This window comes from Sturnus vulgaris, chromosome 9 (assembly GCF_052056855.1).
Source record: "Sturnus vulgaris isolate bStuVul1 chromosome 9, bStuVul1.hap1, whole genome shotgun sequence".
NCBI lineage: Eukaryota > Metazoa > Chordata > Aves > Passeriformes > Sturnidae > Sturnus > Sturnus vulgaris.
The window spans coordinates 18,911,529-18,937,743 of NC_142251.1; the positions used below are offsets into that span (position 1 = coordinate 18,911,529).

Sequence of the window (26,215 nt, forward strand, 5' to 3'; positions counted from 1 at the left end):
GGGACTTACACCAGCCCTCTGCTTGTCCCTTTTGCAGAGACGTGTCCAGTGGATGCAGGGCCTGAACATTGGTGAAACATGGAATAGTTCTACCCACAAGCCAGGGCCACCAAGGTGCCATTGAACCAACTTTTGGTTACTGTGGCAGAGCTCCATTTTGGATTTTAAGTCCCTCTCTCCTTTGCCACTTGCCAGCAAACTTGAGCAGAGCTGACAAAAACCTGACCAACAAGCTGAGAGTTCCCATATTCGCTACATACAAGTGTCATTTGGTGCAGCAAGAGCTTCTCATCTTGAACTCCCCTGTCAAAACTTCTGATGAGGCTCCCTATCCATCTTATCAAACATTTCCTTGCAAGGATATGTTTACAGTATTTTAATGACCAGGGAAAGAAGGTGTGCCTATTTGGGGAATACTATGTATTTTTAAACCATGAATCATTGTTCCAAAGTGATCACTGCTAGAACAAACTATACATTGTTTTGCCTTGTCTCTGGAAGTTGCTTAGGACACGGTGATATCCCCACCCTGTGGCAGAGGGCAAGAAAAGCTTCTCAGTTTCCTAAGTCTTCAACGAAATACACATAGTAGGAAGGAGAAACGCTGTCAAGTCTCTTGGCCTTTTCTGTTTCTTGAATTTTGTCATGTACTTGTGCAGCATATGGGTATAACTAATTACATTTTCTGAGCAGATGTGCAAGAGATGGATTGATATGCCAAGGCTGGTAAATGTCCAATGAGGAGGCGACTGGTGTGCCCATGACAGATTTTGTAAATGAGACATTTACGGAAATGACGAAAGTAAAACATTTCATTTTAATATGTTACTCCTGAGGTTAAAAGAAGCCCAAGTCCACTGTCAACAGGGAAAAAAATGTGTAATGTGTCCCCATTTCTTTCAAAATGGTTTCAAATTCTGTTTGGAATATGATGGGGTTTTTCAGCTTCTCTGTCCTATTTTCTACTTACTGTTGTAAAAGAGAGGTCAATAGGAATGCATTTGGGACCAAAAGAAGGTTAAATTCATCTCTCACACAAAAACAGGATTTAAAAAAATTGGGTTTTTTTAATATTAAAATGAAGAGTCAACTGATAAGACTAATGAGAATCTGTACACACTACATCTGAGCAGAAGAGCAAACCTGGCATTAACGCTGCTGCTCCTTGATGCAGTATGTCAAAACAGATTTGACTGACCATTCACATGTGATCAATGGCACAGCAGCTAAAGCTGCTAAATGTGTACCCAAAGCACAATAAAGGCCTTACAGATTCTGTCTTTAAGAAATACACAATCCTGTTGTCCTACTTCAGTACTAAGCTGTTGAGAAAAGTCACTTTGCAAAATAAATAAGACATTATTTGATATTTATTTGATATTATTTGATATTTTTCTCCAAAGATTGCAGCCCTTTTGTAAATCAGTACCTCTGATCATGTAACTCCCTTAGGCAGATCTAGGTATGTTCCCACCTCTAGGGGGTCTAGACTCTAGGGGGTCTTCTTTTGTTTCCCTCATTTTGTTTTTAGACAGAGCTGAAGGAGGTTTGGGAAGTTTGTGTATTCTCTGTAGAGAAAGAACTAGAGAGGAAGAGTATTTTGTCTCTTGAAGTGACTCAGAGCTGTCCCCCTTTTTATTTCCCCCTATTAAGTTTCTTCATTATAATTCACATATCTCAAATCTTTGTATTCACCTTCTCCAATTTTCAGGTGCTTTTCCTTCATAGTTAATTTCTTTCTTCATTTCAAAATTCTTCATTTCCCTCTGACACCATGTAATATTTATTACATCAGTGCTAAAGCTGCATGAATAATTCATCAACTATTTTGCTTCTTTTCCTATTCAAGTAGGCCCCATAATAATTCACTTGAAATATTCATTATTTGAAAAGTGTTGCTGAATAATTTTTGCAAATAATTTTTGGTCTGTGTATTGTTCAGAGGTGCAATCAAAAACCCAAGTGGCAAAACCTCAACTTTCATCCACCATCCCCTGATGGAAGCACTTCTTCCTATGCTGTGTTTGGTGCACTTGCTGAAAATGTCCCCACTTGCAACTGGTTCTTGAAAATGCTCCTCAACATTAACTTCACAAGGTCTGACACAGAAGAAAATACCCACCAAGTAAGTGAATATTTTTAGACTGCTTGGTTTTGGAAAGGAAGGACATGAGAGTCAATGGGCTGTGATGGTCTCTTCATTCACTTACTGCCTCTGATCCTCAGCACCACCAAACAGCAAAGGTTACACCAAGTGACAAGTTTCTTAAAAGTATGTATGATTTACATTCTTCTCTGTGAGGGTGGTGAGGCCCTGGAACAGATTGCCCAAAGAAGTTGTGGATGCCCCATTCCTGGAAGTCTTCCAGGCCAGGTTGGATGGGAACCATGGTCTAGTGGAAAGTGTCCCTGCCTGTGCAGGGGAGCTGGAACTAGATGATCTTTAAAGCTTCTTCCAACCCAAACCATTCTATGGTTCTATGACTCCACATAGCCAGAGCACCCAATTGATACTAAGAGCAAAAACAGTGCTGGGGTTTCCCTTGCCCTGGGACAAGGGAAAACTGCACTGAAGACATGCAAATCAGAGGTTTCACTTATATTCAGCTATATACTTTTCAGTGGCAGCCAGGGTGTTCTGACCTGTCTCTGTTTACACAGAGAGGGATACCACACTTTGGGGAGTGAGGGGCTGAGCTTTCAGGAGTTTGAAACCTGGTGGGATCAGGAGGTCACATTTCTACAACTCATAAGCAGGTAGCAGTACTTTCTTGGCTACTTTGGCTTCTTGATGGAAAAATTGGTGCCAGAAATAAAAAAGTGACAGGTTTTAGTAGTTTATGGTTGTTTCCAGGCATTGTGTAAACAGCTATGTAAACACTGCAATCCTTAGATTGTCAGCTTTCAAGGCCCAGGTATGTTTCAGTTTTGTTGAGAAAGCACGAACACAGAAGTTTCTGCCCTGAAGTTGGAACTCCTACTTGCTGCCACAGTGGAATTCATATTTACCTCTGCACAGATATTTTTGTGCTATGTCCTAGGGTGCAGGCTATTTGTGTTTGTAGCAGAAGCAAGTACTCGTTGCAAACCCAGGGCTAGGCCCTATAAAAATGTTACCTCAAAACCGCAGAAAAGCTGTTTGCAAAATCTGTCAGATATGAAGTTAGTTCTTAATGACATTTCTCTTGCAGTGAGATGGCTGCTTTTAATTTAATTGCAAATTAAAAGTTCAATCATTTACTGCTTAACATTCCCGATGTAGCACTAAATGAACATTAAGTGACATAATGGCCGCTGAGGTCCCTGACCAAATCGTAAAAGGAGCGATGGGGGCAATCTTTCAAAGCATCAGGGCTGGGTCTGTGCTTATGTCAGTTTTCCACCTCCTCCTTTCATTAGCAATGCTAAGCTGAGAGTGCTGACCCTCAGGGTTTGCTCCTCTTAAGCAACAAAATTGGAAGTGAAAAGAGCGTGGCAATCTCCTGCAGTCTGAGTCTGTTCTGCAGAGGCTCTGAGAGTGTGTCCAGGGCAGCAGGGAGAGAGGACATGTCTCTAAGGGAGCTGTGCTTTGAAGAGACCAAGGGAAGGTACTGTGTTATACACCAAAGCAAGCAAGTGTAACTAACTTAGAAGGCAGAGGAAAACGAGTATATTTTTTCTTCTGAATTCCTTGATACTTAGAAATACATATACAAGGAAGACCTAAAGTAGACAAATGGCATTGAGAAGTAGTCTGCAAATCATTGCCTATAAAGCTGTGACTTTTAGGAATTATGTATTTTTTCTGTTAGGCTGAGCTGTCACACACCATAACCAGATTCTGTGTATCCTGTAATTAATTATTACTTATTGTTTTTCTGTCTGACCCCTGGAGTTGGTTTTTGCAAACTGAAAATCGTCAGAATCTGACTCACACTCAGTGCTACTGGAAGTGGGAAAGATCAGAAGAATTCACTTAACAAATGTAGATGATAAAATAAAATGTCACATTTTATTACATACTTTCATTCCATCTGTCTGAGCAATTTTAAATGCCAGATTTAAAGAAGTGCCAGCAGGCCATGTCTTTCAGGGATGCTTGCACATGGCTGCATTCACTTTTAGCATTTCCTTTCTATTAAGAGGATAATTTGGTGGCATGGTAAACTCCTAGAAGGGTGCAAGAGCACGTGTGTTTGCAGTGGGACGCTCACTCACCTGCCCTGCTTGCCAAGGCTGTCTGACCAGCCAGACACTCTGGGCCCATCCCGTGCTCCTCGCCAAAGAAAGAAGTGAATCCACATCAGCCCAGAAGTCCTTTATAGACTGTGTGTTTTCAAGTTCTCTTCAAACTCAAAGCATCTCTGATGTATTTCTTGCTTCAAAAATGTGAAAAAAATGAACAGGAAAAAATTCCCAGAGGAAATAACGGTAGAGGAAAAAGATTGGGAAATGGAGCACAAGGAGGTAAAATAAAAAATGTAGAGTCTCCAATTAAAGAGTAGAGAGGAGAAGAGAAAAAAGAGATAATGAATAAATAAGTAAATGGTACATACTACTTATCCAACTCCCTATCTCTGTGCCTTCCCAGTGGCACTCAGCTCTAATGCACAGAACTAGCACTGCACAGGGAGGAGAGGATTTTTCTCCTTGGTAAAATCCGACTGACAGTGGTACTATACAGGACAATCTATTACTGCCCCAGTATTAGTGTAAGTAATGTGTGAACCAATGAGCTGCCAGCAGTACCTCTGTTGCCACATCACCCCATGAAACAAATTTCTCATTCTATTCTTCACCCTTTGAGATTGTCATGGTTTAACCCAAGATGGCAACTAAGCACTTGGGCTGCTTCATGTAAGGCTTTGGTTCAAGTGGCTCCTGCTACAGTAATTCCATAAATGCAGTTCAACAAGTTAAAGCTATTTCCATTACAATGTCTACTCCCAGTTCCTTTGGACTGGACCATCATGTTTAACATTGCAATGAACTCCCCTTACCCCTGCCCTGGAGTTACCCAGAGACTGCAGTGCCTCAGGGCTGAACCTGCCCCAGTGGAGCCACTTCTGTCAGCCACAGGCTTTTGGGGGATGCCTGCTGCTGCACGGATTTATCCACAGCCACAGAGGGGCAGCTGAGGGGCTGTGGGTAAATCCATGGCTCTGAAAGGCTGTGGATAAATCCATGGCTCTGAGGGGCAGCTGTTCCAGCTGTTCCTGTCCATGGCCCTCAGTGCCCTCAGAAACAGATCTGCTCCAGCACGGCCTCACCCACAGCCACTGTGCCCTCAGAAAGCAAACCTGCCCAATGCTGGCTGCAGTCCCTGCAGGCTGCTCCTGCTCTGCTGTGGGTTTATCCATGGCCACACAATTTCAGGTGCTCCAGCACAGCCTCATGAACAGCCCCTGGTGCTTCAAGCTGTACCTGCAGCAGCTGGACCTGGCCTTGGGCCCTGGCTGCAGGGTGTCCCTGCTGTGGCACTAACACAGCCACAGCCACAGGAACTTCCAGATGTGCCTGCTCTGCTGTGGGGTCTTCCCTGGCCAGAAACACTTCCAGATGTGCCTGTTCCGCTGTGGGCTTTTCCCCGGCCAGAAACACTTCCAGGTGTCCCTGTTCCCCATGGGCTCACCCCCAGGTGCCAGTCCCTGTTGTCCCAGTCCAGGCTGGAGGTGCAGCGTGCCCAGAGCAGCAGCACAGGAGCAGTGGTGCTGGCCCGGCCCGGTGCCAGCCCAGGCCATGGCCGGGATCAGAATGTCCCAGAGGGAGGGGATCAGCAGCACAGGCTGCAGCTGCAGCCAAAGCACAAAGCAGCCACTGATGAGCCCTGGACTCCAATGCACAGTGAGGCCAGTGAGCCCCATGGCAAGCACAGGAGCCTGTCAATTAGTAGCCAAACAGCAATAACAGCTACAAAGTCCATCCAGCACATTCCAATCAAACCTGTCATTATTTCGAACCCTTTGAGCCCCACAATGAGCACCAAAAAGGGCTGTTGTAGTTTAACCCTAGATGACAACTAAGCACCCCACAGAGGCTCACTCACTACTCCCTGGTGGATGGGGGAGAAAATGAGAAGAGTAAAAGTGAGAAAACTCGTGAGTTGAGATAAAAATAATTTTATAAATAAAGCAAAAAACGCAGGCAAGGAAAGCAAAACAAGGAATTCATTCAGTACTTCCCATGGGCAGGCAGGTGTTCAGCCATCTCCAGGTAAGCAGTGCTCCATCACACCTAATGGTGACTTGGGAAGACAAAACATTGACTCTGAATGTCCCCTCATCCCTTCTCTTTCCCCAGGCTTCATGCGCTGAGCATGACTTCATATGGTTTGGGATATCCCTTGGGTCACTTGGGGTCACCTGTCCTGGCTGTGTCCCCTCCCAACTCCTTGTGTACCCCCAGTCTCCTCACTGGGGGGTGAGGAACAGAACTGGCCCTGACTCTGTGCAAGTGCTGCTCAGCAACAGCGAAAACATCCCTGTGTTACCAACACTGTTTTCAGCACAAATCCAAAACACAGCCCCAGAGCAGCTACTGTGAAGAAAATTAACTATACCCCACCCAAAACTAGCACAGCTGTCCTGACTGTAATTCCCTTTGAGAAGTTCCCAACTTGTCAAAGCATGTAAAAAACCCAGCCATGCTTCAGACTGGAGAACAGACAGTTCCCTCTACACATACACACATGCATTTCAGATGGAAAGACCTTGAAAGGCGCAAAATTTCAGCCCACAGATCCTTAGCACTGACTGAAAAAAAGATTCACTTCTCGTATCACAAATAAGCAGCTACTTAGAAATATAGGCAGTAAGTTTTTATGTGGTCTTTGCAATTTAAATTGCATTTTGAAGTTGAAATTTGCACTTATGAATAAGTGTTCACAATATCTTGCTTAAAAAAAAAAAAGCGTTACTTCAGCTCTTTTTAGGTGCATGTGTGGAGATAGGCATAATTATGAAGGCATAACCAAAGCTATTTATTCCTCTTGGGACTTAATTTTCTATATTGAATTAATTAGACTTGGACTTCCCAATAGCTAGAAGTTAAACTTTCATATCAGTGAACTGGAAAGCAAGATGGTAAATTGCCTTGGCTGCCTTTGAGGACATAATGTATTTTTCAACCTTCCATTTAAATGCTGGCAGTACAATGGTAATGGTCAGAGCAGAAGATGCCAATCATTTATCAAGTTAAGGATCATTTAAAAAAATATACCAGAAAATACGTATACTGGAGCCAAATATGTCACATATTTTAGCAATCATTAGACACAGTTTTGCTGAAAGAAAAAAACTGGATTTATTAAATACTCCATCTTTCTATACTAAATCTTTGTAAAGACCTTGATTTCTATTTCTTGTTTAAACTTTCATCTTGATATCTGATCCCTGCACATAATACCAGAATAATGTAGATTATTAGGGGAGGTAACTCAAGTATTGGGATTTGAACATGAAAACTTTGCTGACTCCAGGCTACTATTAGTTTTGCACCCTGCCAGTGAGCAAAGTATGGATTGGGCTTGCAGAAATACCCCCAACTGTGCCCATGCCTTGGGGAGGATTTAGATCAGACTGATTGTTCCAATAAACCCCCTATCTGGTGAGAAGTCACACTAGTAATTTGCATCTCCATAAAAGAATTAGCAGAGCTGTTGCTTTGAAGTTCAATTATCCATGAGCATGTTTAAAGCAGAGTATTGGAAATGCATCGTGCTGTTTGCACAGCTGCAGAGAGCTGAATGCACGGGATGTTTGCAGGTTTGCTACTGAACTTTCCACACACCCAGGGAAACAGGGCTACTGGGAAGTCTGCAAAAGGCCCAAACCCATGGGCAGGCACTGAAGAGAAATGAAGCTCTAAAGAAATTTGTGGACATTGAGGATAAATTCAACTGACTGCTTAAGTGTTATGAGGTGCCAGCTGCAGCTCTATAGTTAAGGCTGAATTGAGCTTTGAATTTAAATCAGGGGTTCATGTTCATTATTTCTCTGGATGATGTGGTTTCCTTTTTTACCCTGTCTCAAAATTTATAGTACTTGCTCTTTGAGAACATGATGGATTTCCTATTAAATAGAAAGTAAATCAAGCAGTTAAGGATTAAAATCAAACTGTAAAATAGTTATTGTGAATTTAGATTTTGTCCAGAATACTATTGATTTTTTTCACATTGTTATCACTGTTAAAATTCAGTAACACAAAAATAGCTGAAAAACACGATGAAAATAATTAATCAATGTTTATGCAATTACTGTGATCAACACCTCATTTATAGTTATAGGGGTAATTACAACACATAGGCTTAGCAGCCCATTATCCCTTCTTGCCAGCAGAGCCATTCATTGCCAGTGTCCTCCAGGTTCCAGCTTTCCATGCCCCAGTGCTTCCACTCAGGGGAAGGCAAGAGGCACCTTGGCCCTGCCATTCCACCCTGTGCCAGCTGTGAGTTCCTGTCCCCGTGGCTGCACTGGTGTGGGTGACCCTGCACGGCTCTGTCACACTCCCTGCACAGCTGCTGCTGCGAAGTTTGGCACTGTAAAGCCTTGTCCTGTGGACCTGCCCCAGCTCTCCATGTGAGGCCAAACAGCCCTAGGGGAAGCCTGGCACCACCTGTGGCTCTGGGGACAAAGAGGACATTTGAAAAAGCACCTGGAAAATGCACTGAATATTGGCTTGGTCACCACAGTGAGAGATGCCACAGCTGAACTGGGCTTTAGAGAACTGACACAGCCTAGATTATCCAGTAGGAAACAGGATGCACTGTGAGAAAAATTGATATTAAAAAGATTGACCTAGGTAAACTGCAGCTATTGCTGTCTATGCAAGGCATTTGATATATGTATTATTTTATGTCCTTCATCCTTACATAATTGACATAATATTTCATAGGCCACTCTACTGCTTGCTGCCACTCTGCCACATGTTGGCTGCTGGTCATTTTTGCAAAGAAAGGGAGGAATTGCTTCAAAAGAGACAGGCATGACACATAATACTTATCTATGAGAGAGGAAGATGTTTTGGTATGACTTTCATACTTATTGCTAATAACTAATCAAAGTTCCAGCCTGGCATGAGAGGATCAGCATTTTTATTCACTGACTGCCCATCTCTTAAAGCACCGTCTAACATTAAGGATTCTGCAGCCTGTGGCATTTGTTATGGGAAGATACTTCCTTGAAAACATAAGAGAAACAGATCTGCTCACAAGAAAAAAAGTATTACAGTCGTCATGTTATCACAATTAAATGACTGCCTTTGAAAACACTACTATTCCTATAGTAATGACAATTACAAAGGGAAGTATAAGTCAGGAGGGTTTTTTGAAATGTGAAGTAAGGAAGGAAATTTCATGTATGAAAATCCAGGGTGTTCCCTACAATTTCATGCACTGATAAATCTTTGCCAAAAGGAATGGAATACCTTAAGCTTACAACTGTACGTGTAATTAACCACATCAAAATGATAACCCACAGGAATTCAACAGTTTGCCCCTAAATATCATCTCCTTGCATATTGTGGCAAACTATATGATATACAATAAGCTAAAAATGTTATAGTCAGACGTGCTCAGTTCACACAGTGTGTTCAGATAGCCATGAAAATGAAAAACCCCAGTGGAAGAAATAACAATATATATAGTTTATTAAAATACTACGGATTCTCAAAGAACTAACTTTAGGGGTAACCAGATTTACTGCAGTTTATTACTGTTAATGTAGGAAATATTGGAAGAACACCAGCCTGGTGCAGTCAAAACCCCCGAGTAAACTGCTAATCAATATAAAAATCAATCCAGGCTCTTTCCACAAGTGTAAATGAAGCAAGTGTAAATGTTCTACAATTTAAACTAAAACACTCCAAAACTTCAACATTATACCTGATTTCTGGCTATAGCTAAACAGCTCTAGCCCTGAAACCACACTTCCACTAGGTTCACCACAGTCTCTATATGCTGCTTTTCAGTGATTCATGTTCTTGTAATCTGCACAATCATTCATTTATCTCTATTTAGTACTGCAATAAATAACGCCTTTTTTCTATATTACTCCATGCTGTTCACACTACTCTTGAAAAAACAAAAAAAGAAAAGGTTTTCCATAGTTTTTAATATTACAAGGAATTCTGTCTGGCAAAGAAAAAGACATGTAAGAAATTGCAGTGCATTACATTATGCCCTACCATGATTTATGTTATTTTCCTTAGCAGTTTATGAACCACACACTATTTTCTGTCTGCACAAATCATCTTTGTCAAACTTGCAATATTATTTCCCCCTAATGAAGCAACTTCACCTAGTATTTTATTACTGACAAAATCTACTTTGACAAAACAACTTAAACCACAGGTCTGTTTTAATAACGCATCTGTATATTTAGCCAGGCAGAAAGCAGAAACAATGCCACAGGACAGTTTAAACTATAAATACTGCTAAACATCAAGGTAAGTCCCTAGTGAGAAAAGCCTCAGAGAATAAAGACTTTTATCCCAAAATGTGCCCATCAGGAATTGGCAGCTACAAAGAGTCCAGTTTCAAGTTCAGAAACTTCAACTTGCAATGAGAAACTTTTCTAAACAATTCTTGCTTACAACAGCAGGTGATTTCTGCAATAGAGTATTTTAGATCTTCCCAATAAAATGTCTAATGGACACTGTGGGGGCCACAATTCCTGCTGAAACAAGAACTTCCCCTTGAGAAGTGCCAGTGCCAGGACTGCTCCAAGCCCCGAGGGTGTCCGCTGAACGGCAGGCACTCCTTGTGCTGCTGTGGCAGGACAAGGGCACAGTGACGGGTGACAGCTTGAGTCGTGCCACATGTCTGCTTCCAAACCCAACAGGAGCAAAGAGAAGACAGAGGAAATCACTAGGGTAGAAAAATTAGCTCTCAGAAACCCACAGTGGCATTTGTAGAATTAAAAATAAGTCTGCACTGAAGTTGTACTGTGGACGGAGTTACAAGTTCTTACAAGTGTCTGCAATTGCCATTAAAATATTTACTCACTAATATGTTGGAAATAGCTGTAAAAGTTGTGCAAGATGCATGACTGAGTAAGGGTAATTTTCTTATATCATTGCTAGCATATAAAGCTATTTCTACTCCCAGTCCCCTTAAAAAATAGTTTTCTAACTCCTGAAGGGGAAAAGGAAGAAAAAACCAATTATTCGGTTGGCAGCAATCCAGTACCAGAGAGAATTTATTGACTAAATCAACAAAAACAAAACCTCCACATGCTCTGCTTGGGTCCCCATCCACCTGACTGTTTCAGGGAGGTGATGTGTGGAGGAAAATGATATCATTTAATTGGATATTATTACCTATAAACTAATAGGTAGGTCCTCAGGTGTTTTGAAGTAACTGTAAAAGCATCTGCAGTAAAAGAGCATAAAGCACATAATTCTTTGCTTATTTACTACTTGGAGATACTTTAAATCTTGTTTTTATTTCCAAGTGATCTCAGCCTGCAAATGTACAATGCACCATTATAAAAGCTGCAGATTATATTAGAAAGGAATTGCAAGCACACGGTGCAGCACCACAGTGAATCATCAATGAGTCCTGGAGAACTGTTCTTCCATTATTTTAAATGTGTACACACTACCAAATAAAATGAAAATATCATGTATTATTAACATTGTATTATAACTCAGTGGGTAGGTTGAATAAAATCCAGAAAATTATAACCAGAAAAACTCTATAAAGTTAAAATATTTTAATAAAGCTTTAGAGTTTAACTCATTACCTGAAAAAATTACAAAAATGAGATATAGATACAGGAACTGCCCTTAATCTCAGAATGAATTTCATTATATTAATTGCATTACAGAAGAAACTCGGCTTTTGCATGATTTGGTTTTTTCATATTTTAATCATCACAAGCTTCTCTAAATTAAATTGCATGTTCAGTTGTTTGGACAAAGAAACATAAATTATCACAAATACATTAGAAAGCATTTTTAATAAAATCCTGCTAGGGTCTATAAATGAATGGTGGTAAGAACTGTAAAATTTAATTTTAAAATGAACTCTTGAACATCAGAGAAACATTCTCAGGCTTAAACGCAAGGACACAGATTTTTCTCTAACATGGGAATATTATTATGCAATGAAATTCTGGAAATGCCATAATATGTCATAAACACAATTTAATACTTTTTTCCATTAGAAGACTGCTTGCAGGCATAAAGATAAACTTATTACAGCAGAACCATTGGTGCTTTCAAAGGTAATACTTGATTGCATTTTCATTTCAAATTTGTTTATTCTATAGTTTGTACCTTGATTAATCTGTCCTGGACCAAAACACGGTTCTCAAGAATCACTTGTAGGGACCTCATTTAACAAATTACATTTAAGTAGTATGTATTTTTAAAATAATGGAAAAACATTTTCAGTGACTAGATCGTGATAGGTTGTGACAACCACTGAGAATGCAAGGGAAACTGATAGGGGTGGTCAACATCCACAAAGCAGGTTAAATATTTCCTTTTCAGCAGCATCACAAGAGTTACCAATCTGGCCCTGAAAATCACCATCCTTGCCTGTAGGAGCCACTGCTTTGTTTTAACACCAAGAGAAACAACTGACATTGGGAAAACATGAATGATCATCCATGCAGTGATGTGTGAGCAATCAAAGCAGGAATGGTTCTCCATCCTCTGCAGGGTCAGCCACCCTCCAGCAACTCCTCTTAGAGCCTGCTCAGTAGCTGTGGGATAAGTCACAGGCTTTTGCTTCTCAGTGACTTGCACAGGTTTCCACAGAGGTTAAAAACTCAAGACCACCAACCCTCAGCCTACATGCCAAAAAACAACTCTCCTCTCCTCTCCTCTCCTCTCCTCTCCTCTCCTCTCCTCTCCTCTCCTCTCCTCTCCTCTCCTCTCCTCTCCTCTCCTCTCCTCTCCTCTCCTCTCCTCTCCTCTCCTCTCCTCTCCTCTCCTCTCCTCTCCTCTCCTCTCCTCTCCTCTCCTCTCCTCTCCTCTCCTCTCCTCTCCTCTCCTCTCCTCTCCTCTCCTCTCCTCTCCTCTCCTCTCCTCTCCTCTCCTCTCCTCTCCTCTCCTCTCCTCTCCTCTCGAGTCAACATCACAGATATTGGAAAATTAAGCCTTGTGTTGCTTTCTTTCTGGTTTATTCAAAGACAATCGGGGGCAGAAATACTACTAAATTACTTTTGCAAAGTGCAGCAGAACTAGGTCTCCCAAATAGAACATTGCAAAGGTCTTTCCTGAAAGCATGGGAAATCTCCTAATGCACACTAAAGTTAAAGATCTTTTTCTTTCAGAAGCAATATTCCAATATGGAATGTAAGAGCTTTTAAAAATCTACAAACTAGGATTTATGATTTCAAGAAAAGACTCTTCAGAACCCATGGATCTGCCTCTTGAAATTCTCAAATGAATAGCACAGACAGAGCCTTTAATAAGCACACAAAATCTTCTGAACTCCCATCAGAAACCAAAGCATTTGACATTTGATTTCTACAGACTCTATCAAATCCCTCAGCTATGGTATATAAGCACTTTTTCCTAGCCTAAAGAACTTCCTGCAGAGACTATTTTATGACCTAGCAGAAGCTGGCTGGGCACTCTCGACAATGTGGCCACCACAAACACCTCAGAAGGAAGAAGCAAGGCCACCCCATGCAGGAGATCATTTCTTGCCATGTCTGTCCTCAGAGCACCTGCTAGAAGGGGGAATTCAAGGCCTGCCTTCTCCACCACCCTGCTGGAGGGAGGTATAATCCGCTTTTATACTCTTCATTCCTGGGAATCTTTCCAGGCTAATCTGTTCTGCACGGACTGTTTGGGTCTCCTCTGCCCCCACTAAGTAAGTGATGAGGCACTCACTGCTTTCAGTTCCTGCTGGCTGTGTCCAATGAGCTCATCAAGAGCTTGAGAGAAATCCAAAACCTCAAGCTGAGCTCCTCAGCACGTCTGGAAGCCTTTCACCGTGTCCCACAGCAATGTATTTCCACAGCTCAGTATCCTATGCAATCATCCTTCACTGCATAAAGCCAAAAAAATGAAGCTTTTCAAGCTGCCCCTTGTAGGATCATTCCAGCATTAGCTCATAACTGCCAGCACATTAAGCCCAAATCCAAGTTTTTAGCCTAATATTAAACTGCTTCATCCTCACATAAGCACATCCAAGTAGATATGGGCAGTTAATACCTTTGAAAAAATACTAACTTTTCAAGGTTAAAATGCATTTGAAAACTTTGGTCCAAAGAGAGAAAAAAATCAAAATTGCTACCAGTACTCAGCTGTAACTCACCTAAGCTAGCTTTACTACCATTTGTTCAGGTCTAAATTCAAGCTTACAGTAATCATGAAGAGATCTATCAGTATAAAAATAGCTATAAAAATAAAATTAAGCATTTTTATAAGTAATGTAACCTCTTATAAGTACTTGGAGAACTTATAATAACAAAATATAACAAAATAATAAAGAACAACTCCATACAAAACACAAATCAGAATGTGATTTCTCTGTGAAGAGAGACTTTCAAAGCACAGACATATGCATTCTTATATGCACTGCTTTCCAGAATGAATGTCCTGCTTTAAACATACTTTCCATATTTCCAACTCTGTATTCCCCATCTATTCCCTTGAAGAATTCACACTTTAAAATAACGTTTCATGTATTTACTTCACTGTGCTTCAGTTAATTCCATTTTCTACGGTAAGACAGACACCAACCAAGGTGTGAGAAATTTCAGCCACCAATCTCTGTCACAGACTTCAGCCAAACCCTGAGAGGCATCACTGAGTGGGCCAAAAAATATGCAAATATGAAACCCAGTAAACTATTAATGCCTTTCAAAATTAACTTATGTCTCTTCCTGCCCACAGACAGAGCTTTCCCTGTAATATTTCTCTTATAATTCTTCTTCCTGCTTAATGAAACTCTTTCCAAACCAGGTAAACATGAGGCAAATTTCATGCTTAAAATCCAGTCCGGACGCAGTTTATGCACCTGTTATCCTTGTGAAAGCTTTCTAGGGACCTTGGCAGCAATATCCCCTAAGCTAGTGAGGCCAGACCACCAGGCAGCACTGTGTTTATGGGTGTTGTGTGGCTGGCCAAGGGCCTGCTTTTCAGCCACTGCCATTTTGCCCAGTGACCACCTAGAATTAGCAGGTTTAGTGGTGGACAACAACCTATATCAAATTGAAGTACAGAAGCAAAAACTCTATCAGTCTGTTGGTGGCACTGAGTAAATTAACTCAGGCAGAATATACCCGGAGCTTAGCCAGAATACAAAATGTACTACAGATTTTCTCATCCAAATGACTAAGATCTTGGATGACAAATCAGGCTAAACTCCATTTAGCAAAGGAAATAAGACAGCTACAAACATATCTGCAACTAAGGTGACCTTTAAAACACAGTTTTTGAAAAAAAGGGGAAGAGAAAGATGGACTCAGATCTTTTTGCTGTTGTCTGCAACACCCTGCTTCTTTGTTCCTAGCTGGGAAGACATAGAGACCAACAGAAGAGAGAAACAGAAACAAGATCAATGCTCATTTCTAACAGCTGCATCTTTGCTGCTGAAAAGAGCAAGTTTACAGAGGAATGGAGTCCCCAAGGCAATAAGCCATTTTTAATTAGAGTTAGGGGAGACCAGCCAAAGGATCAGGTCTTTTGCAATCAGAACTAATGAATAAGGATCAAATTGGCTGGTTTTGCTGAAAAAAAGTCAAACTGTAATTGTGTTCTGCTTACCTGGGTGACCACATTGGTCAATATTTGGACAAACAAAATTCCCTAACTCATTTTAAATGCCTGTTTAAGCATTATAAGCAGGCATACATTTCAGGGTTTTTTCCATTGTTTTGGGATTGTGTTAGGTGAAAGAAACCAGAACTCAGGAAAATAAAACAACTCTTAAATGGTATTTTTGTTTTGAAGGAAATACAGTTTTATGTGTTTCTTCTATGTTCAGTCTTTGTTGTAATAGTATTTAGTAAATCAACAGAAAGGAGAAATTAATTATTTCTTAAATTTTCAAGAAAATTCAATGTATATCCAGAAATTTTACCGTCTGCCTCCAATTCTTAATGATTTATTTATCTGCCAACTCAAGCCAAGATTTTCCATTGACACAACCTTGCATTTGGTTTCCCCATCTTTGGCTCATTAGGCTAATTCTGAGGGCAGGTATTAAAGATGCAGAAGACAACTATTACAGAGACAAAAAAATCTCTCAGTTCCTTTGAACTGAACTTTCACTTCTCTGGAGTCTCCTAAGTGCTTCAGAAATATCTGTGGGCTGGGTGGGCTTGGCAGTGAGCAGATGACTATATTAGGATGAAAAAAAGATCTCTTACCATGATGTTGCTTTCAGATACCACAATGACCAAATGCTTTTAACAGATGATGAGTGTGAATCCTCCTATGGTACCTTCTCATAGCTACAGAGTCTTATAAAGCTGAATACCTTATCCAATAAATGGAGCCCTATGTTATTACTCGAAGTGCACCCACATGGCTGTAGAACTTTCCTGATGTTCCCTCACTCTCTGCCTGACAGACTTTCTTCTAGACCTCTCCAGAAATAAATGAGCAGCGAGAAATATCAGAACTCTGATAGCTGAAGTCAAACTGCACCCAAATTGTCAGTTTGATTGTCTAGAAGCCTCCAATCACTGCTGTAATTAGAAACTGTAATGCTATTAACACCAGTCAAAATTCCTATTGGTCTGGTCATGAATTGAGTGATTTGGTTATATCTTTTTGTAGGAGCATGGGTATGTGATAAGGGAACCAGGGAATGATGGATTCAGTAGTCATCACCCCCAGCTGCTAAGCTGTCTTTTATCTAGCTGATATCAGGAAGTCCTTCCTGCAAAATGTATTCAGCAAAACTCCACTTGATTGCTCATAGTGATCATGATGAGCTCCATTGAGGGAACAGCGGGTCAGAAAACAAACCCCTGTTACATAACCATAATCTATAAATACAGTCAATTTATACTTTTGTACACTGATCATATACTGCAATTTCCTGCACAGGATGGCACAGCAAAAGGCTCAGTCTCACAGAAAAGGCAGAAATCTATTTGCATTTTTCTGAGTTTACATTGTTTCTTCAGTAAAATATTTGGAAAGCTCCCTTTTTGGCAGAGATTTTTTTGGTAATTTTTCATCTGATGTGCTTGTCACGGTTTAACCCAACCATTAACTGAGTATCACAGACTCACTCACCCACTCTGTCTTCCCCAGTGAGGTGGGGAGGAGAATCAGAAAAAGGTAAAAAACTGTGGGCTGAGATAAGAACAACTTAACGATTAAGTTAAAAAGCCCAAAACAAAACTAAAACACCCCCCAAAACCCCCAAACATATATGAAAACAACAAGAAGAATGGAGATGAAGAAAAGAGAGGACTAAACCATAAGAAACACTAATGTTGCACAATAAAACTGTTCACCACTGTGTGACTGATGCCCAGCCCAAGCCACGATCAGCAGCTCTTGGCCAGCTCCCCCCAGTTCATTTCCTGAGCATGACATTCTGTGCTGTGCAATATCCCTCTGGCCAGCTCGGGTCAGCTGCACTGCCTGTGCTCCCTCCCAGCCTCTTGTGCACCTGTTTGCTGGCAGAACATGGGAAACTGAAAAAAGCCTTCATTTAGAGTAGGCACTACTTAGCAACAACTAAACCATCAGTGTGTCACCAGCAGTATTCTCATACTAATTCCAAAACACAGTTACTGGGAAGAAAATTAACACTCTCCCAACTGGAACTAGGATTCAGTAAGCAACTTTTCCCCTTCAGAATCTTAATATCTAAATATCTCTTTTAATATTTAAATTTATTGCTACTTTTTAATTAAATACATTAATTAATTTCATTTTCATGCCTTCCCCTTTCACAGAAATTTCAATTTTAAGCCCTCAGCAGAATAAAAGATGCACATGTGTCTTGGTCGCTCCTTCATGTTTATAGACCGACTGGAGCACCCTGTGCTATAGCCACTGTTCCAGGTTTGCAAATACTGTGCTCAGCCATGGGATCCAAGAGCCACAAGGACACTGGTGCCCAGGCCAGAAGGTCTCTCCCTGCTGTTGGAAAGTGTCACATTTGTCCTTGCCTGTACTTCTGCACTAAAACCAGCACTTATAACCAACAATACAGCATCTGGCTGAATTTCAGTTCCACCACTGCAGCAGGGAGCCAGGACCCCAGGTGTTGAAAAGTGCAAAGAGAAGATATGTATTTGTCTATTATATATTCTAAGAAATTATAAACTACAAACCAACATCGAACAATGAGGAAGATGAAATGCTTAAACACTGCTGAAGTGTAAAGCTCAGCAGAGAGAAATGTCACTGAATGGAAATGGATAATTTTTGATGTCAGGTTAATGTATGCTGCCATCTGGAAATAAGAGCAATAAAAAACCAACATGGAAGAGTGAATAAATTCAGAAACTAATCAAGAACAAGAAACTGGCATATGAAAAACAAGATGTCATCTGTTACAGAGAATGAACAGAAATCACATCTATCTCATACTCAGGAAATAAGGAAAATTGAAAGCCTATAACATACTGTCCTGGAAAAGGGCTATGCCAGGACATCTGGAAGTTTCTGGGAACCACAGCCGATAAATTCTCATCATAATTCTAGTCTCCATCTGGCAGGTGAAAGAGTCTTCCCATATTCCAGGGCTAACCACTGACTACGTGAGCTTGCAACTCTTGCAACAACCAAGTCTGTAAGGAAGAACGATACCAGAGTAACAACACAAATGTGCAAACACTCAGCAGCAGCTAGGACCACAGCATGGCTTCCCCCAGCACACTGTGCTGCTGAGGACACTGGCTTTGACCCCAGCAGGAGGAAGCACAGCTGTGTATCTCAGATCAGGTGCAGCTCTCCCTTGTCCTCCTCAAAGCTGTTTGCTGATGCTCTGTGAGCACAGCTGGAGCAGGGCCAAGAGCAGAGGAGAGATGTGCAGGACAGGCACACAGGAGAGGAGGTACAACTGCATGTGCAGCAGGCAGTCTGCATCTGAGGTCTAACTCAAACCAGATCAGGGTGGGGTATGGGTTGCCTCTCAAATGTGACTGTCCAATTTTCAAATGACAAAAAGATACAAAACCAGTATTCCCCCCCTCCCCAACTCCCACCTGGAGTTAAACAAACCAGAATCAACAAGAGCACTATCTAGTCCTTTCTTGACCAATTTTCTTTCCAGTTACATTGTAGAAGGTATGATATACACAGTCCTGAACATCTTGGCTTTCCCATTAGTTTTGACTCGTCACAAATTCAGGCCATATTTGTGCCTAAAAACACAACTGTCAGACGACTCCCTGTGGGGTCTGCAGCACCATGAATTAATCTAGTATGATCTATTTTCTTCAGCAGCTGTGTAGGACATTCTCATTCACTGTCGATAAAGTCACTGCAAGTTGTATCCTTTGAAATCTCACTTGTATTCAGAGCTCTCTTTAGCTGACATTATCTCACATTTGTTATCAAATTTTCATCACTACCCTTTGTCTCATTTTCTGCTGTTGCTCTACTCCTATTAAAATAATTGGTACCACACCACATTTTTCTATTTTTATATTCATACCTGCATCTGAAAAAGTAATTTTATGTTGGCAAAGGCCTAAGCCCAATTCATTTGCTGGTTATTACACAATGTGACACGGCCATATGTGACATCTACTGAGAAATAAAAATGCCAGCAGCAGAGTCAGAAAGTGAAGACTGGGCACAGAGCCATGAAGCAAAAGACAGTAATGCAGGTATACTAAAAGCTAATGAGGATGAAGGAAAAAGCACAGGACTGTTCTCTTTTGTGTTAACATGTATGCTTCTCAACAATCTTTCTTCCAATTGAAACCACAACCACACTGCAGTGAGTGGGACATTTGAAAATCAAAACACAAGTGATCAAGCAGGTCATAAAGAGACTCCTAGGTGAGCAAACGCCTGTGATATCTTCCACCACAGTGCTTACGATTTGTAGTTCTTCCATTGAGCCCCTAGAGGTGACTCTTCCTCTCAGCTATAAGCTTTTAGTTTCAGGTTTATAGCAGTAAACAGGTAGAAGTGAGTTTACAATCCCAAATTTCAAAAGAAATTACATCCATGAGAAAGATTTTCTTCAGCTCTATATGCAGGTCACCAGATTCCTGAAGGAAAAGTCCATTTTATTAATTTTATTAAAATGTTGTATACAGCCTTTTCCCTTCAATATTCAGGGAAGCCAAGTCATCAGGCAGAAACTAAAAGGCAGCAGTATAGTGTCCAATGCCATGGGAATATCAACTTCTCTTAATCTGACAAAGAACTAAGGATCAAACACCACACAATTATCTGTTCCTCTAAGCAAAATGTTAATTGAATGAAACATATACACTATAAGCAGGCAGCATTCCCACAGGAGACCCAGGATGACAGAATTCTTTCACATAATCAGCTGATAGCAAGTCTCCCTACTCATTTGGTTTCTCTCCTGAAAAGACACAGCGTGGGAAATCTCTCACCCTCTGACAAGAAATAGTTTGTTTAGTCTTTCTATTCCTCCTCTACTGGGCTAGTGTACACTGGCTTTGAGAGTGACTCCACAAAATATATATAATACAAAACCAATGGCATTCCATGTTTTTCTTTGTAAGATTGTATGATCCAAGCCAACACCTTAACAATGTTTTCTCTAAATTCTCAGGGGACAAAAAAAAAAAAAAAAATGGAAATCATCTCAAAGAAGATATGTCACCTTGTCTTGATAATATTATAAACTGTTGCCTGAAGGCAAAGGTCTTATGTTCTTCTTGGTGTTTCCTACTAGGATTAGCTTCAGTCCCCTCTTCAAAGAGAACGAAAAGGCATTTTCTTTTGTTTTGCTAAATAAGCACTTATTCTCATCACATCAGACTTATTTTTAGAACATTTGAATAGAGTATCTTTGTCAGTTGCTACTTTTTAAATAGAGGTTGCTAAGGAAGGAACAGGAGTTGCTTTTCCTCGAGCAACAGTAGCAAAAGAACATGAAACAGCAGATAATTTCTTAGCAGAAACAGCAGACTAAAAGTAGCATATTTCTTCTACTGTTGTATTTCAAAAACATGGAAATGCCATCCCTCTAGTTTTTGTTTTACAGTTGTAGACATGTTCACTCCCTTTTTTCAGGATTATTTGCCTACTTCAGAGCAATCCTAGGAATTCACAGCTTAAGGATCTTGCATTCAGAATCACATTAAAGACTGCTGCCAAGACTACAAGTTCCCTGTACCTCCATGTATTTAGGTTTAACTTTGGTATATAGGAAGAAATTTGTCAGAAAAAGAATTTGATTTCTTATTTTTGTTTATTTAATTTGCTGTGCATTGTCAGATGAGAACACTGGTGCCAAGAATTTGGTTTTGGGGACCCAAGCTCCTTACTGGGGCTTCTACACTCGCATTTTAGAGGATGGACTCACTGATTCTTCAGGAAGTTGACTGCTGCACACTGTTCTGGCTGTACTCACCAGGGGAAGATATCAGAACAGCAGACCTACTCTGGGGGAATAAAAAGAAAGGCTTGGGACTTGTCCACACAGGGGAAAATTCAGGGCGGTTTATCCGAATTAGCTGGAGATTTGCTGTGGATTAGTCAGAATCAAATAAAACCCCTGGGTGTAAACTTTGTTCAGAATTAAATTGTCCTAATTAAACCAGATTAACCTACTTCCAAACGTTTTACAGAGCTAGTGACAACCGACCAGAGTAGAAGGCATGAAATGATATCTAACGTGGTCTGCTGATGAACACAGCCATGCTCCCCTTATGCCTCATGAACATCACATCTCACAGCAGAACGTCGTATAAAGAGCTGACAACTGGAACGGAAGAAATTGAGTTCAAGGACATGACAGGCAGAGAATTGGACGTCAGTTCTCAGAAAACATGCAGCTGGAGCCCAGGCACAGGCCAGTTACAGCGCTTCCAGCTACAGTAATCATGGAGCACGGGACGGTTACAGGCAAGTGGAAGCAAAGCACCTTGGAAGGCATAATGACACCTTGCTTACCTCCACCTTGACTAGAAGAGCATCAGCAGACACAGGGGCCAAGTTTCTTGCAGGATATGCTGCACTTCCTAGGATTCTCTACAGAGAAAGAACAAGCTCCAGTGCTGACCACAGAACCAAGTACCTAATCCTCTGTGTTGGAAGGGGACTGAGGTTTCATGATGAGGTAAATACAGGCAGCTTAATATGAGCAACAAACCTGTTAAGAGTCATACCTTAGTCTGACAGCTTGGCAAGTGCTGAGCAAAAACCAGGCTTACCACAGTCACACGAGTGCTTCAATTCCCACCCTGGCAGGGTTCTTCCTGGGGTGTTCAGTGTCTTCTTCCCCGAACATCAGGTTAAACCTGGAAACTCTAAGAAGCTTCATCAGCCATTTTCATACAGGACAGGATGACAAAAAGGCAACACTGTGTTATACTGGAAAGTCCCTAGTGGCCAATAGCAAGTGTAAAGCTTTCACAACCCTAGGCATGCAGCAGAAGTTCAAGTGGCAGAGAGACTGTAAATATTTGCTTTGCATTCCTTTATGGAAATCCCTAAAAACCAAAAGGCCTAGAAAGTGGTGAAGGCCAAAAGCTGAAGTCATACTTCCACCTTTAGCTTTCACCTTGTCCAAGTGAGAACCAGGCAGCTGCTGGCTCCAGCTATGTCATGCTTGTAGTGCACTTCATGATCTGTCCAGTCTCTCAGAGGAGCTTGAGGGGAGAAAAAAAACCTGTTCGTGCTGGTGTACAGGAGGAAAATCCAGTCTGCTGGGGTTGAGGCAGCTGTCAGAAGCAGAGCTGGGTAAAAATGCTCTTGATGTGCCTGGAGGGAGGTGCTGCAGGTCTGGAGGTCTCCTCACCCTTCCGCCTGCAAATGCTCGTGTGTGTTCCCAAGGCCAAGGCTATGCAGGTGGCCATGGATGTATTTGATCAAAACAGACTCAGTTTATCTGCTCCTAAAATGTAATGCACTCTGCTTTCTGATGGCAGGCCTCAGAAATACCAAAATTAGACTTCAGAAGAGTATAAAAAGCTCCCCACTAACATAATGTGCAAATGGACTGTTGCACTTACTGTGATCTTCGGCAGCAACAAAATTAGAAGGCAACAGCAAAGAAAATTGCAGATAAAAAATACCAACATTATCTTCTTTTAATATATATTGTTAAAATGGACATTTTTAAAAGCCAAAGAAATGGGAGCCCAGATGCTATCACCATGTATCTTATCTAGTTCCTGATCATAAACGAACAGCAGAATCCATAGAAGAGAAGCTAAAATGGCATGGATAGGAGCCCAGCTGGTGTCCCCATATGCCTTAGAAATTCCATTTTTAGGAACACAGCAGCATATAACATTAGGGATGCTTCTCAAACATCTCATTTATAAATAGAGCAGAGCTGTTTCACTGAAGTATACACGGAAAAGGTCCACAAGAATAATAAAACCAGTTGCATTCAAAATCACTGAAATGGATCAACCACACTTTTTACAGTAGGAGCCACTCTGTACCAGAATATTCCCTGAATGAGGAATGATGCTTGCTCATCAGTGGGATTTTTTTAAAAGCAATCACCAAAAAGCCATTTTAGTAAAAAAGTGCCAACTTACTTTTGTTTTGGCAAACTGTTCCTACTCAAAGCTTTTTTGGGTCCAGAATGGAAGAGGCAAAGCCCAAACTTCAGGGCAGTGGAGAGTTACAGACGTGGGAGGGCAAATTCTTGCCACTTCTGAAAATCAGTCAGAGCAGTGTCTGGAGCTTGGCTGGTCCACATTCTGGGGAGAGTCCTTCCCCAACAGGCTGTGGACTCTGCAATACAGCTCTTCCTTTCATGCTTTTCAAGTTCACCAGAAACACCTCTAAGGGAAGGTCATTAACTGTGGGGATTCCTGGTTAATTGAGAAAATATGTCACCAAATGCAATGCACATAAAATCATAAGTTCATTATATGCACACTATCAACCAAAATATATGTAAAGCGGACACCTAAAAAAATACACTACATATGAATGAAAAATTATTTTATTTAAAAATACATTATACAGCAGAGTGTCTCTCATTTTGTTTTCTCACTGCTGGTTCACAGAGATAATATGATAAATTTAACCCAAATATTTGACTGGGAAAGATCCTGAGAAAGAGACCAGTTACAAGCTGATGATATACAGTACACTGAAAAAGAGTCATCTCTTTTAACATAAAAGAATCTCTTGGTAATCTTATAAATCAGATATAAAAAAATGCAGATTTGCTACCATGCAAAAATGAGTGAAGATTTCATTTAAATCTGCACACAGAGAAATCATTAGTACCTTGGAACCTAACTAGCTAGACTAAGAGCAGGGTAAGTGAGCTTAACACGGTGATACAAACTTTGGATCTACTACAATTTTTGTAAACACAGTTGATAGTCTAATAAAGGTGGATTTTCAATCACCTAAGTAACCTAGTTGTAGCTAAGGACTATATTCTAGGTATTTTCTCCCCATAGATATATTTCTTCCATCTCTTAATTCTCAGCTTAGCACAATGACTTCGTGGCATATACTCTATTGCACTCAGAGATGACTTGGCCTTGCCCTGTTTGCCAAGCACTCTTTAGGTAGTTGTATTTTAGAGGTTAAAACAAAAACTAAAAGCAGGTATTACCTCATGACTATGTGAGAACGCATTAAAATTCACCATAGAAAAAATATACCTGATTCTACATCCTACTGTTTCAAACATACTCTAACAATGATTAATGCACAGGAAATACACTGAACTCTGGAAAATTTAAGGCCTAAAATGCTCAACAGCCTGCACCAACCAATAGTTTTCTCCATGTTTCCATAGTGCTATTTTATCAGCTCTTGCCAGAGGGAAGCTTTCTGGCAGACGTGAAGAATGTCTTCAGTATTTACAATATTCAGACCTATTTGATGCTCAATTTTTATAGGACAACTTCACTATGAATAGTCAGCAAGACTCTTCCAAAGGGGAGGCTTAATCTAAATATTCACAGCAATAACAGAGATATGGTAACACTGACTGGTGTTGAAGAAAAATCAAGTAATCAACACCATGCAGACTGGCAGAGGATAGTTTTTTCTTTTTTTCAAGAATATGAGCCTCAAACACAAACAGAGATAAAAAGCTTTGTAGAAAGAAAATCTGCCTGTCCTTAGGCTTAGGGTCATTTAGGCTGAAAAAAAAATTAACTGAGCCATTTTGGTTTCTCCAGGAGTTTTCCATGAAAATGGAGAGTAGAAACTCAGATGAACTTTCCTCACTAAGCTGGTGACCCTCTCCTTATCTTAGCACCCATTCTCCCAGCATAGTGTCAGGGAGTACAACAATCATGAGAAGATGCAGGCTGCCTTGAATAATTTGTTTAAATGATTTATGAATAGCATGGCTGCCCATCAGATATGCTAAGCTAAGAACAGAGCCCTTAACCTTTCATGGGATATCATTAGTAATAAAGAATATATCAAAGATCAAACTTTCTATATTATTCTCATTTCTTTTAACCTAGATACATATATGTCATTCAAGACATTCAAGAACTACAAAACAACAATTCAACTACAATTATGTCAGGAAAATATCCAAATAAATAAACTTTTAATTATGATACAATACTTATTACAGTAAAAATTGGCATTTTTTTCTCTTCAAAAGCAGAAGCACCAGTCTTACATATAACATACTGTTTGAATGATATCTTACATGGAATACAGCGTAATACAATGTGCAAACAGCATTTTCATACAGAACATAATATTTGTCTAGTTTTTATACACTGAAATTGCCTCAAATGGAAACAAGTTCATGCTGAATTAAAAATGTAGATTTTAAAACTCAAAGTTAAATCAAAATACAAAGTACTGTTGGAATAGGTACATGAACCATTGAAAACAATGAGAAGCCAAAATAGAGGATAATGTCAGATAATTAGTGCTCAGTTTGTCCCATTCCATCGTAAAAGTAAACAGTTAATATTTCTGCTAGAAAGTAAAGTGACGTTCTAATATTTAAGAATTCTTCAAAATGTTGGTATCATTTTAGTGATGTAAAAATCAAGTCAGAAATAGGACTTCTAAAAATTTCTTATTTTTGATACACTGCAAATATCATGTGTGGGCTGTGAAAAGAGATGAAGTCCAATGGAGTGAATATACATCAGCATCAACATCATGTGACTTCTGCAAAGGCCGTGATGTGGTTCTA

General features: G+C 40.5%; 1 protein-coding gene across 1 annotated transcript in view; it reads right to left on the reverse strand.

The window, feature by feature from the left end:
• Window positions 1-24,009: 24,009 nt before the first annotated feature.
• PLPPR5 (phospholipid phosphatase related 5) overlaps window positions 24,010-26,215 on the reverse strand; it is a 43,172-nt gene continuing 40,966 nt past the window's right edge. The window contains exon 6 of the mRNA XM_014884849.2: window positions 24,010-26,212. Coding sequence (XP_014740335.2) covers window positions 26,180-26,212 — 33 coding nt within the window. The 3' untranslated portion in view covers window positions 24,010-26,179. The remainder of the gene's footprint in view (window positions 26,213-26,215) is intronic.